At 40.9% G+C, this 19523-nt stretch overlaps 1 protein-coding gene across 3 annotated transcripts; it reads right to left on the reverse strand.

Moving 5' to 3' along the window:
• Positions 1 to 2545: 2545 nt before the first annotated feature.
• Positions 2546 to 18709, reverse strand: SCML1 (Scm polycomb group protein like 1). Of its 3 annotated transcripts, none has more exons than XM_040266549.1 (7): positions 18474 to 18709; positions 13720 to 13864; positions 12039 to 12116; positions 8629 to 8739; positions 7718 to 8246; positions 5952 to 6103; positions 2546 to 4309 (listed from the first exon to the last, which is right to left on the reverse strand). In XM_040266549.1, the coding sequence occupies exons 2-7, from the start codon at positions 13747 to 13749 to the stop codon at positions 4172 to 4174; spliced, it is 1038 nt and encodes a 345-aa protein (XP_040122483.1). In that variant the 5' UTR covers positions 13750 to 13864; positions 18474 to 18709; the 3' UTR covers positions 2546 to 4171. The 3 variants fall into 3 exon arrangements, with proteins under 3 accessions (XP_040122483.1, XP_040122485.1, XP_040122484.1); XM_040266551.1 differs by having other exon boundaries at positions 7718 to 7763; positions 18474 to 18672; XM_040266550.1 differs by lacking the exon at positions 18474 to 18709 and having other exon boundaries at positions 13720 to 14671.
• Between the last annotated feature and the right edge of the window lie 814 nt (positions 18710 to 19523).

Raw genomic sequence — 19523 nt, forward strand, 5'->3', positions numbered from 1 at the left:
GTGGAAGAAAAGTTATGACCAACCTAGATAGTATATTCAAAAGCAGAGACATTACTTTGCTGACTAAGGTCCGTCTAGTCAAGGCTATGGTTTTTTCTGTGGTCATGTATGGATGTGAGCGTTGGACTGTGAAGAAGGCTGAGCACCGAAGAATTCATGCTTTTGAACTGTGGTGTTGGAGAAGACTCTTGAGAGTCCCTTGGACTGCAAGGAGATCTAACCAGTCCATTCTGAAGGAGATCAACCCTGGGATTTCTTTGGAAGGAATGATGCTAAAGCTGAAACTCCAGTACTTTGGCCACCTCATGCAAAGAGTTGACTCATTGGAAAAGACTGATGCTTGGAGGGATTGGGAGCAGGAGGAGAAGGGGACGACCGAGGATGAGATGGCTGGATGGCATCACGGACTCCATGGACGTGAGTCTGAGCGAACTCCGGGAGATGGTGATGAACAGGGAGGCCTGGCGTGCTGCAATTCATGGGGTTGCAGAGTCGAACAAGACTGAACGACTGAACTGAACTGAACTGATCTTGCTCAAGGACATGTTTCTCCTTAATAGGAACCTTCTGACTAATCTTATGTGGGAGTGGGTCTGGTAAGACCTTTCTTTAGTTAGTTCTAATCTTGTTAATTTAAGATGTATGTTGTGGGAGTGGGTCTGGTAAAAGTATATAAGGCCTTGAGAAGACTAGCGAGTGGGGTCACTCTCCGCCCCACTTCTGATGTCCATGTCAGAAGCTTTCTCTGTCCCTTTTATACTTTAATAAAACTCTGCTATACAAAAGCTCTTGGGTGATCAAGTTTGGTCCCTGGTCCTGAAGCTAAATCTTCTTTGGAGATCACGAATCTGACATCGTTCACTGTAAGCTATCAGGAATGTCTATCTAAAATAGTCTTTCCAACAAATACTGTGTGTGTGTTAGTCACTCAGTTGTGTCCAACTCTTTGCAACTCCATGGACTGTAGCCCACCAGGCTCTTCTGTCCATGGAATTCTCCAGGCAGGAATACTGGAGTGGGTTGCCATGCCCTTCTCCAGGGGATCTTTCCGACCTGGGGATCAAACCCAGGTCTCCCACATTGCGGGCGCATTCTTTACCATTTGAGCTTGCATATATATGGTTCAGAATGGGGGTACACATGTATACCCGTGGCCGATTCATGCTGATGTATGGCAAAAACCATCACAATATTGTAATTATCCTCCAATTAAAATAAATAATAAAAAAAGTCTTTCCAGATTTTGGTAACTTGATACTAAACCAAGTTAAATGAAGAGAATTCATTCATTACCTGCATCATTTCAAATAGGATAAAATAGTGGAACATTAATTGCTGGGTGGGTCTAAGTTTACCTACCTTTGCTTTCTTAGAGGAAGATGAGAGCATAAGTTTTCCAATCAGTAAATGTTGGTATGATGAACAGTTCACAGCTACTTGCTTCTTGATTTTCACCAGTGATTAACATTGCAAGGGTTAAGATTATCATTGGTTATAATTCTAGTTATCATAACCAAGTTTCTTTAGTGACTGATTACATTATAATCAGGTGTCTGTGCCTTTTAAAGTCTTTTGTTATTTATAGGCAGTTATTTTACTCTGATGCTTTTGCAAAAATGCTTCATTTTCAAGATAATATACATAGGAAGCCCTTTTTGACAAATGCAGGTCTCTGATAAGTTTCAGATCATACAGCTGAAGGGGTCAGATAGTAAAAAATCCTAATGGAAAACTTGAGGCTTCATAAAAAGTTAGCAAATAGTTACTGTGTGAAGTGGTGAATATGGTTATAATTTTTATGGATTTTGCCTATAATATTATTGGTTTTGATCTGTGTTTTCCAGATATAGGGAAGCCCTTCCCCTCAAGTTATTTGTGACTTAAAGCACTTTAGTAAACTATACCTGTGGGTAGAATTGAAACATTTTCTGTGTCTCTGCCTGGTCCCTCCAGACACTGGAAACTCGTGGGTGCTGAGCAGCCTTAACAGGTGAATGGGATTCCTGCTGGCACGTGCAGGAATCATGTTTTAGGGATTCTGTAGAAGAGTGAAATCCACTGAAGCACAGCCTGATGGCAAGCCTTTGGTATGTCTTTCCTGGCCTTGAGAGGCCTTTTGGGAATTTGGTCTGAGATGAATCCTGAGGATTTCCACCACAGCCACTTTGGAGGAGCCCATGTGGTCAACTGGTCAGGTGACCATTCCATGAACCAATATGTTTCATGAAGATGACGGTAATTTTAGAAAAATTTGTTTCAGTGGATATGAAATTCTAGTTCTGGTACTTGAAGTCTGTATTTATGAAAGTTACTGTGTTAGCCATACTTTTGCCTTGATATTCAGGATGGAAAGAGAATTCTCTAGTGAGGCTGTCACAAAGTATAATGATTCATGACATGCATCACTGCTGGCTTTAAGTCTTTAAGCAAGTAAAATCAAATTATGTCTAAAATTTGTTCATAATAATTTAAGTTGAAAACATTAAATAAACATGAGTTTTGTATTTTATAAAATTTAAATTAAAAAAAATCTGAGGCTTTGACATTAACGGCTGTAATTATTAAACTTTATTATATTTAAAATCTAAAAACTGTAAAACATAGTGCTTATACAAACACCTGAGGACTGTTCAAGGGGGCACAGCATCTTCACATAAACAGTTTGAAAGAAGACCAAGTTGAAATCTGAATCTTCTAACACAAAAGGACTAACATAGATGAAAATGTCCTTTAAATCATATATGCCCAGTAAATAGTTACATTTGCTTATAAGATACACTTGGTTTTCTAAAAAGATAATGTATATTCTTACCCCTGGTGAACGTCTTATTGGCATTTATAACAAATGGCTAATAAAATCAGCACCATTTCTCATAGCTTATTAACATTACACTGAATATTATACAACATAATGATGTAATAAATAAAATAACAATGAACATTTCACCTGAAGGTTCTAATTTTTAAAGTAAAGTTCAAATCAGAATTAATGTACTTGTCCAAAGTGTAGTAAGATGAATGGCTTAGAAAGGAAATTAACTAGAAACATTGCACAAGATAGAACTTCCCTGAAAGGAAACCCTGAAGTGTGAGCTGAGAGGTACCAGTGAGACCAAACAAGTTCCACATTTCAAACACAAACAATTTGTGTTTTAAAGAATTAAAAAACTCACTATATATAGAGATGGTCTTTAGCTCAGTGGGAGTATAAAGTGCCATTTTAAATTAAAAAAGAATATAATTGTGTATATACTTCAGATACAGAATAAAATATAAACACAAAACAGTATCCATATGAGGAATGAAGAGACAATAAAACACATCTTTAAAAATCTCAGACATAGGCATCTTCATGGAGAGATGGGAGCAATGAATGCCTAGTTAAATAAATGTCCAAGTTTAGACAAAATATGGAAGTTGTAAAATAACATGTATTTAGTTGAAAAGAATATAGTCAGACTCAATCCAAACCACCACCCTTGTAGTGTAATATCTCTTGAATGAAATGACTATCTATGCGATAATTTTTTAAAAAACTGGTAAGAATGCACAGTCGGACACGACTGAAGCGACTTAACAGCAGCAGCAGCAGCAGCAGCAAGAATGCCTCATGAAATCTTAAAAGGCTGCTTTTTCCCTTCAAATAGGGACAGATAAAACATACAGTGAAATAATAACAGGAAAATAATTTATGTGGCTATTCCCTTTTGGGAAACTGGTAGAACATAAACAGAACATTGCAGTAATAGACATAAAATATTTGAGAAAAACAGGATACCTATAGTTGCAACTTTAAATTTTCTTCTAAGGAAAACGTCACATGGATTTCTTTAGAAAGCCTGTCACTGCCTGCTATTTTGCCCTTTGGGATTTGGCTGCTTTGGTTTTACATATAAACATTAACCAAAATCAAAAGCTGTTTCTGTTTCCTGCATGAAGTATATCTGTAAACTATACAATGAAAATAATGAAAAGAACAAACAACCGTTTGACTATGCTAGCACTAACACATTAAATGGCTTCTAAAGAAGTAGACTGGACTATCCCAGGTTCTGCTATTTTGGATACACCATATCTTAAAGGAACCTTCTACACAACAAAAACTTCTAAGGGCAGAGCAGAGATGGCATCGGTCTCCCCAGAATTAAGTCCAGTCTAACCTACACATGGTTTATAAATTGGAGATATATCTTCTTCCTTTAAGCCTGTCGATGTAATGGCACAACTTCAAGGCTGTCCCCACCTTAAGCCCCATGAACTTTATCATCATGTCACTCCTGAGCAGTAGCAGAGCTTTCCCATCAATGCCCTACAGAGCAAAGGAAATTGAAATAATTAATAAAGCATTCATATTGAATCAGAATAGTTTCTCCTTTCTATATAAGAACATGTAACACAATTACTGCAACTGATGGAAACTATCAAAAATCTAATTTGTACAGTGAAGCATCACTTAATCACTTGTAAATTTGCTTCAAATTTTAAGAAAAAGGAAATTTAACTTAATATCTTAAAAATGTCCTAAGCATCAAGCTACCTAATTTTAAATACCTTGTGTTAAACAAAATATTGCATAACTATGACAAAAAGAGTAAAAACTTAATGAATCATAAAAATGAATTTCAGACAGTCATTGACTTTCTTAGGGCTGGAGCATGAGTATCTCAGTTATTAGTGTGCTATACAGTGCTGTCTTAACATTGGAAGGTAATCAGTTGTCTGAAGCTAATTAGATGCTGAAAACTAATGACTGATTTTCTTACCATATTGAAAATGGTACATCATATATGTGGGCACTAATTTTATTCATTAGGAAACACTACAAAAATATTACTTGATAGTCACAAGCCATCCTCCTAGTAAAAAAGAATCAATTGGCCAAGTGATGCTGCTGAAGTATATTATTTGGTTTTTATGAGAAGGCAATGGCACCCCACTCCAGTGGGGAAATCCCATGGACGGAGGAGCCTGGTGGGCTACAGTCCATGGGGTCGTGAAGAGTCGGACATGACTGAGCAACTTCACTTTCACTTTCCTGCATTGGAGAAGGCAATGGCACCCCACTCCAGTACTCCTGCCCGGAAAATCCCATGGATGGAGGAGCCTGGTGGGCTGCAGTCCATGGGGTCGCTAGGAGTCAGACATGACTGAGCGACTTCACTTTCACTTTTCACTTTCATGCACTGGAGAAGGCAATGGCAACCCACTCCAGTGTTCTTGCCTGGAGAATCCCAGGGACAGGGGAGCCTGGTGGGCTGCCGTCTATGGGGTCACACAGAGTCAGACGCAACTGACGCAACTTAGCAGCAGCAGTTTAAAACTGTGCTGAATCATTTATCACTGGCTGAAGGGACCTGAAGTCCTTCACAGTACTGCTTTTGTCAGGTATTCTATACACTTTCTAGTACGTAAAAGTAGAAATTAAAGAAATTAGAACTTAAAAAATTTAGCCCAAGATGTTACTTTGTAAACGGCATGAGAGTATCAGCATCCCAAATCGTCAGTAATCATATAAGGTCAACAGGACAGAGTCAAATGGAATCAGTTTCTGGGTTCATCGGGAATCATAACAAGGAGGACACTGTATTACAACAGTGGTCACTCCCTCCTACTCACAATCCCGGGGCCAAGCAGGGAGCAGGTGGGGAGGGGGATCTTTGTAGCTGGTCTTACAAAGGAGAAGACACCTGAGAGTGGCCATGCTGAATCATCTTCTCTTGAGAACTTGAAGACTTGTAGTATGTTAGGGACTTGGGTGCCCATTTAAAGCACAGATCCAGCCTCTACCCTTTAAGGATCTGACTTTGCACAAAGTAAACTCTCTCAAATATGGAAAAATCAGTTGATAGGGTTCCCCCACCATCCATACTAAACAGTAACCAACTGAAGAGTCTGCAAAGAGATAATTCAAAGTTATTAAGGCAGAAAAACCAGATCAAAAGATACATTACATGGTCCCTGAAGAGGTCAACCAGGGGATCAAGTGTCTGAGGATCTACATCTTGCAGAAACATGATCACTTCATCCACCGACCAGGTTGAGGGGTCCTCAGGGAAGCTTTCTTTGAAGAAATCCGGGTTATTTCTAACTGGTGAAGTTGGAGCTTCAAAGAGGGAGGGGAAAAAGACAAATCATACTTGACCTGATATTATCCTGAAAGAAGAGATGTTAAGTAGGGAGTAATTGTATCATTCCTGGAACATTCTGTGAAGTACCCCAGCATGGATCCAGAACTTCAAGGTAAAATGTAATGAAAGCCTAAAGATGACCTGAGGCTAGCTACCCAAGAATGTCCCATGTGAGTGAGTAAGTGAAGTCGCTCAGTCATGTCCAACTCTTTGCGACCCCATGGACTATAGCCTAACACGCTCCTCCATCCATGGGATTCTCCAGGCAAGAGTACTAGAGTGGGTTGCTGTCCCATGTGACCTCCCCCAAACAACAAAAGCAACTTCAGAAGGTAACTTAGAGTTTCAAAGATGATAAAACAGACTGAGCAACCCAAGGGCTCTTTGGCCACAGGCAAATAGAGCAAAAAGACCTGTAACTTATGTTGAATTAGGTTAATCTAAACCAAGCTACTGCTCTCTTCCTTTAAGAATTTCAATGAATTTCTCTCAATTTCTGTCCTCTTGGTCTCTCCAGATGAGGTTTATTTTACTAGCTAATTTCAGTGGAAATTTCCAGAATTTATAGTTCTAAAGTTGCTTAATTTTAATTAACAAATTTCAATAACTTCCATTATCTTTGAGAAGCACATGAGTTCTCTTACCAAACCTCTACCATGGCTTTAAAATTCCTGTCTCTCAAGGCTTAAATGCTTATCTGAATTTTGCAGAAAACATTATTTTGTGCTTACACTGAATATCTCTTTCAAGTTTCATTGCATACTAATAGATATTTTGGTTGGAGGTTTATATTTAAAAAAAAAATAACTGAGACATGAAACAATGTAAGTGCTCATACCTCAAGAAGTTTTAGCTGTGCTATAAAATAAAAATGAGAAAGTGCTAGTTGCTTAGTCATGTCCAACTCTTTGTGACCCCACAGACTGTGGCCCACCAGGCTCCTCTGTCCATGGGATTCTCCAGGCAAGATTACTGGTATGGATTGCCATTCCCTTCTCCAGCGGATCTTCCCAACCCAGGGATGCAACCCAGGTCTCCTGCATTGAAGGCAGACTCTTTACTGCCTGTGCCACCAGGGAAGCCCGTGCCGTAAACTAAGTTGTACTCAAATTTCTTTGTGTTCAGACAAATACTCAGTTATTCAACCAGAGTGCTCGACTCCTTAAAGTTGGTGTGTTGTAATGGAGGTGGGTTTTGTAATTCACCAGGAAGATTTGTTTCTCTAACCAAAGATGTCAACACAAGTTTGACCTCTGTGTGAAATAACCTAAAGTGTACCTTTCCTTTTCTGTCATTTGGGGTCTAGCCATTTTAGGAACACATGATTGTTTACACAGGGAAAGGGTCAAGAAAAACAAGATGAAAAAACTCACAGTGCGATCATTATGAGTATTAATGTAGAGGGAGTGTCAGTTGACTGGCATAGTGCGGGCACATTAGACACACTCAAGTGTTAGTCATCGTTAAGAGTATCACCCCAAACTAGTACTCAAGATGAGAAAAAAAATAGCTTCTGCAAGCTTGCATCCAAGTACTAAGGAGTATAGGGTAAATAATGCTACCTGGAACAGGTGTCAGTTCATACTCACCATAAGCGCTCGAAGTGTAGGAAGGCGAGGTATTATGCCTGGAGGGCTGGGGATCAAATAAAGGTGGATAGGTCACAACGTCAGGGGTAGGTATTGGTTCAGGTCCCATCTCGGGCGGTATGGCTGCAGGTGGAATTACAGTGCCCTGGTTCACTGGGAAGGAATTGTTGGTGCTGTGGGCCTGTGGGCTGCTGCAGTAAGAAGGGCTCTGCATGGGTTCCTTCTGCTCATATTCGTATGGCTCATAGGGTTGTGTGAAGACGGAGGGGATCCCTGGGCTCTGGTTGTGATCTTGCTCCCGATCCTGGAAGAATGACTCCTGCTCCCGCTCTGGGGACTTCTGGGACTCAAAAGATGTTCCCAGAGTGTTGCTCTGGGAATCATCATCCCGCCTGCTTGTTGGTATAGTGGAGCTATAACTTTCAGTTAAAGATAATGAAGAGGGACAGTCCCTTCTCTTCCTTTTCTGGCTTTTGCTCTTTCTAGAATGCAGGTTATTATGACTTTTATATCTATTTCCATGTAGTTTCTGAAATGACACAAACCCAACACAAATTAACTGTGAGTAAAAGAAAAAGGACATATATAGTAAATACATTGATAGTTACTTTCTATGGAAGATTGCTTTATATTATTAAAGATAAGTGCTCTATTCCTCTTCACCCCTACATTTGAATCGCATTTTATATATTATGGTTACAAATATAAAAATACCCATTGTCATACATATCTCAAACCTAAACATTAGCATTTTTCCAGCAGAGGTTTAGTCTCCCATCTGCTGCTATAGTAAGTACAGATCAGCCTTACTCCTCTTTAAGAGTTATTAGTTTTCTCTCACTTCTAATTGGCATCTTTAGAACCCAGAGGTTTATTTATTATAGCTGTGAAAATATTTTTGTAACACTTACATGACTTTGCCACGATGACTTCACACGGGAACGGGAACGGTAAATTTTTGAAACTTTTCCATGAATAATATCAAACTTCTTATCCAGGTCTTGAATAGCATCATAGATGGCCTATTATAGTACAAACTGTTATTAATTTCTACTTCAAAAGAAAAGTAACATAAAAAATACCATTAAGCCAACCTTTGACTGCCAGAGCAAAGAAAATTCTCAAGCCATCAGAAATTTCTTGTTTCCCATTTAATGCCTGGTTATTGGTGATCCAGGGCTGAGCTGGCTGAGATTAAAGCACCCCAACCTCCTACTCAACTACTCCATATCATACAGGCATTTGAAGAAGCTTGAATACTGGAAAGTAAATGTACCACAATTCCTATAAACTATCACATTTATGCTGGAGTCATTTTACATCAAGGAAGGTGATAGTTTAGGAAAGAAAATTTAAAATCTGCTAAAAGGCAAAAGAAGCTCTTTCCATAACGATGGTATAAACTAATAGGCAGTGAAGGGTCCACTCTGGAAGGAACAGTGAACCAAATACAACAGATGTGACCTTTGGCATCAGCATATTTTATTTATTTATTTTTGGCCATGTGGCATGTGAGATCCTAGCTCCCTGACCAGGGATTGAACCCTGCACTGGAAGTGTAGAATCAACCACTGAACCCCCAGGGAAGTCCCCAGGTTAAAGTCATGCAATTAACAATTAACTTTATAAAATGTTTGAGTACACAGCCCCTGTATGCCAATCGGGTATGTGACTGATAAAACCTGAGAATTCTTGAAATACATAGAAATTTCATTTGGGCAAAAATATACTTAAAAGGCCAGAACCATTACATCATTCATTCAACTAAACATTTATTGAGAGCTTACCACCTGCCAGAACTGCTTTGCTAGATGCTGGGAATGTGGACATTAAAAAAAATAAAAAAGAACAGAACCAGCTCCTGCCCTAAGGAACTCCCATTTTAGCTGGAGAGAGACAAGTAAAGAGACTAGGTAAATAGAGTGATTAGCAGCCGGGAGCAATTGATTCCAGTGCCAGAGGCAACAGCACCATCTAGTAGCTTGTTGGAAATGCTACATCTCCCATCCCAGATCTACTGAATTGGGAAGTCTGAGAGCGAGAGCAGCGACCTGTGTTTCCACAAGCCCTCTAGGTGATTCTGACATGATCAAGTGTGAGACCTGCTGGCTCTCGGCACAGGCTTGAGGGGAACACAGTGGGGTTCAAGTTACTTCTCTGCTATTCAATTTCCTTATTAATAGAATCAGGATGAAAATATCTCTTAGTTCTGTCAAGGACAAAGCAATGTGCTATAGTATTACTACTAACATAATAATAATACTGCACAATGGCTAGTCCAGTAGTGTTCAAGCATTATTAACATTATGGCCATAATACAGATAAAAATAAGAAGCTAAGTGTGCACAGAAGGGCAAGATCTAATCCAGGTGGGCAGTTGTGGGCATTATCTGTGTTAACAGTGAAAAGATGAGAAGGTGTCCACCAGGTAGAAATGCATGCAAGAGCATACAGGGCAGAAGGAAGAGTATATTGAAAACTACCCAACAAATTAGGAGTATGACATTAACTGATATTAACTACTATACATAAAATAGGTAAGAAACAAGGTTTTACTGTAGAGCACAGGGAATTACACCCCAAATTTATGCTCTACACCTGGAACTAACACAATATTATAAGTCAGCTCTACTTCAATAAAAATCAAACCCCCCAAATACCCAAACAGGAAGTCAAATGTTTCCAGAGTGAACATAAATGACATTCAAAGTGCTGGGTTATGAAGGGAAGGAGAGAGGGTTAGGAGGTCAAACAAAGTGATTTTAATAAATAACAGTGGGAGAATGAGTATGTTGAGAGAGACAGAGGCTGAAGATCCAGGAGAGAGGGGGGTGATGGATGAAGGGAGGTGTCTGAATACAGGGAAAGAGGATCAGATGCAGAAACCAGAGGAAGTGTTAGTGTTAGCCTTATAGGGGGAACCCTTTTCCCACTCCAGCGGTCAGGAAGGAGGTTGGCAGAGATGGAACTAGGCAGGTTTGTGGGCTGTGAGAAGAATCGGGACTTGGAGGGGATTTCTGCTCCACGCTTCCCCATTTTCTCCATGAAATAAGCGAGAAGGATTGGGATTGTGTGAGGGTCATCAGTCCCCAGCAGAGGTCCTCCCCTCTGTTTCCCAGCCTGGCTGGACAGGGCTGGGATTTAACTAAAGGGGGTGCTGGGAAGGATAAAAAAGTACTGCCCCATGTGGCCTAGACTGGGAAGGGAAGGCGCTGAAGATAGGAGGGAGCAGGCACAGGAGGAGAAATGGAGAGGATCCCTCAGGGCCCACTGCAGGGCTGTGACTCTGAAACCTGGGCGTGTCTTATGGGAGATGCTCCATCCCACCACATCTTGCACAATCGTTCAGAAGGTCCTGGCAGAGCCGTGTCAACCTCATTCAACCTCATGGATGCTGATGTAAAGCAGGCTGGGCTAGCACTGCTCAAAATCAGAACTCCCTACTTGGCCCCTACGTTCCCACTCTCTGTACATCCTTCCCCAGAAGACACCACAGTCCCCTTTAAGTGTTCCACTTCTGTTCTCAATAGTGATAATGAGAAAGACTCTCATAAACACTTCTTACTTTTCAAAGTATGTTAGTTCATTGTATCAAAGTAGTGTTATATGTTAAGAAACATTTATTTGTTATAAATGTTCATTATTGCTAGGGTATGCAGCTCACAAAATCCTTGATAGTTAGCTACCTCTATCAGTCTCCACCAACATGTCAATTAAAAAAAAAATCCCCTCAAAACTACGTAAGATAAACTCATTAATAAACAGTGGGCTGTCATTTCATTTCAACTGAAATATCCTGACATACATTTAAGGAAAGTGAAGTCATGTCTGACTCTTTTCGACCCCATGGACCGTGACCTACCAGGCTCCTCTGTCCATGGAGTGGGTTGCCATTTCCTTCTCCAAGGGATCTTCCCGAGCCAGTGATAGAACCCAGGTCTCTGGCATTGCAGGCAGACGCTTTACCATTTGAGCACCAGGGAAGCCCTGACATACATTTAGGTACATACTCAAGTTTATCTATATCAGACAACTTCCTTTAAAGAATTTGTAGGGGAAATTAATTAAGTATCAAACAGTTTAGATGAAATAGCTGTAACTACATTTGATCAGTTAAGGGCTTTTACAAAAGGCTATAAAACCTACACACAGCTATTTTGAAACTTTCACCAAAGAAAACTGTTAAAAGATCATAATGAGACTGATAATCATAAATAATTCAATACAGCAAAATTTCAATTATATACTTTATATGAGATAAAGAGAATTTTAGCTTAGTGTTTTAGAAAACTGCATTTGAGACAGACAGAACTTTTTTTACCTGGCAATAAACAAGGATATCCTGAATTATCTTTTCTTGTTCTTCGTTGTAAGATGTGTCAGATACAGCAGTTTCCTGCTAATAGTTTAAAAATTGAACAGTTAATAATTCTGTGAAATTCAGACTGAACAATGAAAGAATAAAATTAACTTATTATTTTAAACCAACTTTTCAAAGAGTTTCAGAGGTCTTAATCTAAACCAGAGACAAAAAAAAATGTTAATATGAGAATGAAAATATACTCACTGCTGATTAAGAGAGGGAGTAAGGAAAGAATTCATAATATCAGAGGGACTTAGGTTTAGAGTTTTACACTGACAAATAAGTAAAAACTGCTCTGACTTTCCTACTCTGCAAGGGAGAAAAGAAGTAAAATGGTTATTCTGCTCACTGTTTAATGAAAGGAAGTGGACAAATTTAAGAGAGACTAGTATTTTTTGAGTGCGAGTTTAGAGGAAATCTGTAGTTTATGAACAATTGAAATCTTTTTCTTTAAAGTGGTTAAATATTCATGTATTTGGCAAATGGCAATTAACATTACTTACATTACTGAAATATGCAGTATTTGGTTCATATGCATAAAGAACAATGTTATCATCATCATAAGCAGGGATTCGTGTTCTTATCTAAGGAAGATTTATTAACAAATTAAAAGGAATGATGATAGAACTTAGAGAAAAATTGAGGACTTACTTCACTTTCAAGAAGCTCTAAAAGGCAACTGGTGATATCAAAGGACCTTTGTCTATTTTCAATACTATGACTACAGGAAAAGATGCACTTTCAAAACTTCTCATTATCACAACCACACATAAGACATCATTTTCCTCCTGTGTACCTTAAGGTAGAAAGTCTAGTCTTCTAGTAATTTGGCACCAGAACTGCTATAAAATAAGCAAGTTTTCTAAAAGCAATTACAAAGAATCCTCTACATGGCTTTTGATTTTTTTTTAACTAATCCAACAGTGCCACTCTGTGGACAAAATAGGAAATACTTAAGCATATATTTTTTATTATTTTCTTCCCCTGCACTGCGAGGCTTGTGGGATCTTGGTTCCCAGACCACAGATTGAATGTGGACTCTCAGCTGTGAGTGAGATCTCAAGAGTCCTAACCACTGGACTGCCAGGGAATTCCCCACACCTATTTTTTTTGAGAAGTTAATCTCTAAATCACCTAAAACATTTTAGGGAGAAGGAGATAGGGAATAAATAAGTAAATAGATAGTAAACAACCATGATATTCTAAGAGTATATTCTAAGAATGGATTATGAGCTACAGGAATAATTTTAACCATTTAAAAGTACATATGTCTGTTTCAAAAGCCATAAACAAGATAATGTGGGACTGGGTTATAGATTAGTACTTAAAATATATATATATAGATAGATAGATAGACAGACCCCATGTTACCATTGTATACACGGCCTTATACTTTTCAAAATGCTTTCATATAGTTATGTGAAAAGAGTCAGAAAAAATGAATCTTGGTAAATAGTTAAAATTTTAAAACTTGTACACATATGCTCATCATTTAAATACTTTAAACATCACTGTCTGGGAACTTGTGAACTGTACATTTACAATCTCTGCATTTTACTGTATGAAATTAAACTCAACTTGGAAAAGAAACAGAACACAATAAAATGAACAAAAACAGATTTCAACTTGAAATACAAACCACATCAACTTCACTAGATCCGCTTGACATCTTTTTTGTGCAACAGAGGAACTGCACTTCCTGAGTTGGGCCTAATTATTTTGAAACTTGCTGGAGGATTTATTTGTGAAAATGCTTGAACGTCTAGGACTGGTAAAGCTTACTCCTGAAAAGCAATGCATAAAAAAGTTACTTCACACACTTATTGCCTTAGTAAACTTAACATAGGTATATTCTCAGAATGCCAACTCAAGTTGATTTGGAGTCCTGGTTGAATTTTAGAGAGCAACAAAATGAGAATTCTTTCATTAGTGATTTAGGATAAACTTAAAAATTGAAGGGCTTTATTGTTCACATGTAGGAATAAGAATCCAGATCAAACACAGTTACAAATTGTAAAGTGAATGCTTTACAATCTAAAGGCTACAGAAACAAATTAACAACCAGAGCATGAGTTCTAACTGTCTTTGTCAAGGAGGTCAGACGCTTTTTACTCAGGGAGGCTGCAGGCCTCCAGATTTAAGTCAGGGGAGTCCAGCTTGGGCCTCCACCAAGGTGTGGCCTGGGCAGACCACTAAAGACATAAGATCCTCCCCTGCCAGGTGAAAACTGGGCAAAATTACATCTAAGGTCATTTCAGCGCTAAGATTATGATTGCTTCCATAGTTAAAATTTTGTAGTAAACTTAAATAACTGCATGTTAAAAAACAGGTCAACATCTCTTCTAGAATTATGTAGGCTCAGTTATGGTTGAGTCATTCCTCTTAGCAATCAGAAAAGGATATTGAGTATAATGCTATCATATTATATTTTGTAGCAGATTTGAACACTGGGAGGGGTGTTCATAAGAGAGCTAATGCCCTTTTATCCATCCTGAGCCGTAATGAGAGGCAGAATGAAGGGAAAAATAACTCCCCAGTTAGATTGTTGTTGTTTAGTTGCTAAGTTGCATCCTACTCTTTTGCGATCCCATGGATAGAGGAGCCCGCCAGGGCAAGAATACTGGAGTGGGTTGCCATTTCCTTCTCCAGGGGATCTTCCTGACCTGGGGATCAAACCTGTGTCTTCTACTTGGCAGGCAGATTCTTTATCACTGAGCCACCTGGGAAGCCCCCTCAAGTTAGATAAATGCAGTCTACTAATGTAAAATAAATTCAGGTTATTAGATACCTTCAATTTGAGCTGTAACTTCAACCAAATTTTACTTTTCTAAGACTATTTTCTTCTGATTATACAACTAATACAAGTCATGACTACTTGAACTGGGGTTTCATACAAAGGAAGGCTACACAGCACTGAGAATAAACCAACTCTCACAGCAGTGAGAATAAACCAAGTATTGATACACACAAGGACAAATCTCAGAAATCTCACAACCGCCATGATGAGTAAAACCCAGATGCAGAGAAGAATACAATGTATGAGTTCAAAAAGAGACAAAAGTGAAAGATGTCTTTCTAAATCAGGACCTTTAGATACACCATAGTCACTTCAACAACGTCTCAGTTCCCTGTCTTGCAAATAGGCTATGATTTATTTACCGAGTTCCAAGTCATAGACATTCAAAAGTTACTCCTCAAGTCTTGCTCTTAAAAAAGACACTGCAGAGCAGGGTCTGCTCGAACGCACAAAGAATGAGAATAGTGAGTTAAAGTTTCCACTCTAGGGCAGCAGTCCCCAGCCTTTTTGATAGCAGCGAGGGGTTTTGTGGGAGACACTTTTTCCATGGACTGGGGAGGGGGAATGTAAGTGATGGGAGCAGCTGTAAATACAGATGAAGCTTTGCTCCCTAGCCTGCTGCTCGCCACCGCCATGCAGCCATGCCACAGGCCACAGACTAGCACCAGTCTGTAGCCCAGGGACTGGGGACCCCAGCTCTAGGGAGTATTTCAACAACTTTGTTTTATAGATTTAAATATAGAATTTTTCATTAAATACAGTTTCACTATAGAACATTTGGACTATGCCACAAGGTACAGATAATACCATCTAACAGATTTTTACTGCTTATTCTGTGCCAGGCAATGTTCTAAGCACTTGATGTATCTTAATTCATTTAGTATTCCTTACAACCCCACAAGGCAGGCTCTATTATCATCCCCATTTTCCTTAAGAGAAAACTGAGGCAAAGAAATTTTAATAATTTACCCAAGTCTCATAGTTAGTACATGGTACAGTATGGCTTCAGAGTCTAGGTGCTTTACTTTTTTATTAAAATCACCTGGAATCCCTTCTTGGCCAAGAAAAAAATAAAATCCCAAACTCCTACTATGGCCTACAAGGTCTTTACAGTCAGGTCTCTCCACACCTCTCAGACGTCACCTCTTATCACTTGTCTCCTTGCTCTAAAACTAAGATATTTGCCATCTGCCCTTTTATAAACAAAGTTTGGCAACCACTGTTAGAGGCTCTAACAGTCAGACAGTCCCCCACTGGCTTAATTACAATGCTGCTAAAACTCTGCTGTAAACACAGAGGCAGCGTACACAGAGTCACCCAGCACCTCTGTCTCTGTAGGACACGGACAAATCAAAGCTGACCTGGCATTCTCTGAACCTCTGCACTTGCCATGCCCTCTGCCCCCAATACCCTGCACTCCACATAGGAGAACCAACTCCAAACATCAAGGCTTCCTTCAACTTCCAGCTCCACAAAGCAAGGGTGCAATGTCACACCATCTGGAAGTAAAACTGCTTTTCCAGAAGTACCAGAACACTCACACTTCACTTTTAAAGCAGTTGTCACATGCTGGCTAGTTACAGGAGAGGCAACATCAAATAGCATTAAGACCTTAGAGTTTGGGCCAGAATACAGGGTGTGGGTCCCAGCTCCTCCACTCACTAGCTGTGTGACTTCTCTGTGCTTAAAAAACTGTAAAATGGGGACAACAGCACAGACCATGGAATTATGAGGATGATGTGAATTAATATATGTCAAGTGCTTAGAACAATGACTGGCACAGCAAAGCCACCTTTTTATTATTTAGGTAGTCGTGACACCCTCTCAAAGAACCAACTTGTCATGGAGCACATGAACAACAAATCCTCAGGATCATATATGCTCAGTCGCTCACTTGTGTCCCACTCCTTGTGACCCTGTGGACTGTAGCCCCTTATGCTCCTCTGTCCATTGGATTCTCCAGACAAGAATACTGGAGTGGGTTGCAAAGGGGGCTTTCCTGGTGGCTCAGCAGTGAAGAAACCGCCTGCCAATGCAGGAGACAGGGGTTTGATTCCCACTGGGAAGATCCCACATGCCAGGGAGCAACTAAGCCCCTGTGCCACACGTATTGAGCCTGTGCAACTACAGGAGCCACAACTACTGAGCTCACCTGCAGCAACTATTGAAGCCTGCACACCTCGAGCCCGAGCTCCACAACAAGCGAAGTCACCACAATGAGAAACCTGTGCACCACAACTAGAGAGTAGCCCCCAGTGGCTGCAACTAGAGAAAAGCTGGTGCAGCAAGCAAGACCCACCACAGTCCCCCAAAATACAGTTTTTAAAAATTAAAAGACACTGCAAAGACATTTTCTCAGAAGTCACTTGAGGATTCTGCTCTTTAGCTCTCCCTTGCCATCAACTCATCAACTTATCCAAAAACCACTGCAAGAAATATTTGGCAAGACAGGGCAGTTTCAATCGCCAGACCACGCCAAAATGTTTTTAAACAAGTCTGTGTCAATACACTGATCACTTTCTAAAAGTCCTGTCAGGACTCTGAAAAGCAGCCCTTCTGCTGTCGGTATCAAACATTAAAGGCTATAAAGTCGGCCGACAGGGAATCGAGCCCATACGCTGCTTTTTATACAATACTGTGTATAAAAGTTTTGCTTGTAAAATCATTATGCATAAACATTAAACTACTTTAAAACGCTAGAGCAGTACCACTTCAGGGAGAGCCAGGCAAATGGAGGGAAGCTATCCGCAACAGATGAAGTTATCAAAGGACTGTGCTCGAACCACATCTTTACTTTGTTTCGCCTGAAAGTCGCTCAATCGTGTCTGACTCTTTGTGACCCCATTGACATACACAGTCCATGGAATTCTCCAGGCCAGAATACTGGAGTGGGTAGCCCGTTCCCTTCGCCAGGGGATCTTCTCAACCCAGGGTTCGAACCCAGGTCTCCCGCGTTGCGGGCGGATTCTTTACCAGCTGAGCCACTAGGGAAGCCCAAGAATACTGGAGTATCTCTTCTCCAGCGGATCTTCCCGACCCAGGAACTGAGCCGAGGTCTCCAGCACTGCAGGTGGATTCTTTACCAACTGAGCTGCTGGGAAGCCCCTGGTTTCGCCTCGTGTACGTATTTACAACACCAACAGCTTAGCTGCACTTTATTTGACTAATGGCGGTTACAGTCAGATGCCTCCAAATCAAAGTTTACATCTCAAAAAGTGTTACAACAAAACTTGCTAATTAATAGGATTTTGAGTTTGAAGGATCTGAATAAAGTGTGAGAGCCTCGGTCGTTCGTCTCCCTCGCCCCCCTTGGCCCCCTTGGCCCCCTCCCATGCCAAAGAAGAGAAAGGATGAAAAAGGATCAACTGTTTTCAGTCAGCACCCGGTACCCACTAAGAGGCCAGAAGCGGCAGCGGGAACCACCTCGACAAAACACTCCGAACCTTCCCAAACCACCCGAACCATCCCAAACCCACCCCACCAGCGGAGCCAGAAAAGAGTGGCTCTTTCCGAAAAGGCAAATCCTTTCTCTTCCCTTAAATAAATCCTCCTCCCCCGCCACCTCGCTCCGGAGCCCTCCAGCGATTAAGTCAAACCTCTTTTCAACTGCTTCTAGCGCACAAAGAAGTTCAAAGGAAGGAAAAAGTGCTATTTGACAAACCTTTTCTGGTCCCAGAGTCCCGGAAATCGGCCTCAGAAGGGGGCGGGAACCGGTTAGCCGTGAGAGAAGTTAGCCGCGTCCCGTATCCCCCGCAGACGCTGAAAAAGACAGTTAGATTTTACCGGTGTTGGAGTAAACGGCCCTCGCACCGGAAATAGGGCTCGTCCACGTGACACGCCAGTCTCCAACCCCCCCACCCGCACACCGCTGACCAATCAGCAGCCGCTACAAGAGACGCCTCCCAATCCAGGGCGGCTGTCAATCACCCAATCCACAGGACCCCTGAGCTGTCACAGAGGGGATGGGCGCCATTGGAGAGATGGCCAAGGGCAAGGCTTTGCTTCCCAGAGTGCAGCCGCACTGGACCTCCGGTTTGTTTGTGGAGGCTGGTGGGATCCGAACCGTGCTTGACTGAAAACACGAGCCTCTAAAGCTTAGAGGGGTTTTGGCAGCTGCTCTAAGGTGCCTGCACGGGCTACTTCCTGCGACGGTGCGGGTTTGAAGTTTAGTGTGCCGCTTCACCACCTGTTGGCTAGTTCTTTGAAGCTTTTAAAATATATATATAATTCCCCCCTCTGCCCCCTCCCTCTCAGTCCCTCTATGACACACCACAGGCGTTGACTTTGACTCAATCCTAGGTGTACACGTCAGTGCTGAAATTTGAAGCGGGAGGGAGCAGAGGCTTTGGCAATTGCAGTTTGGTACAAATGGGGAATTCAGTTCAGTCACTCAGTCGTGTCCGACTCTTTGCCACCCCATGGACTGCAGCACACCAGGCTTCCTTGTCCATCACCAACTCCCTGAGTCTACTCAAACTCATGTCCATAGCGTCGTTGATGCCATCCAACTGTCTCATCCTCTGTCGTCCCCTTCTTCATATGGGGAAAGTTATTTCAAAAAGTTATCTCTCCACGAGGCGAGGTAAAACAGACCTTGGAGTCAGATTTTCTGAGTTTGTACTGTAGCCCCAACATTTAAGCGCTCT

The sequence above is a fragment of the Oryx dammah genome, unplaced genomic scaffold (assembly GCF_014754425.2).
Source record: "Oryx dammah isolate SB20612 unplaced genomic scaffold, SCBI_Odam_1.1 HiC_scaffold_23, whole genome shotgun sequence".
Classification (NCBI taxonomy): Eukaryota; Metazoa; Chordata; class Mammalia; order Artiodactyla; family Bovidae; genus Oryx; species Oryx dammah.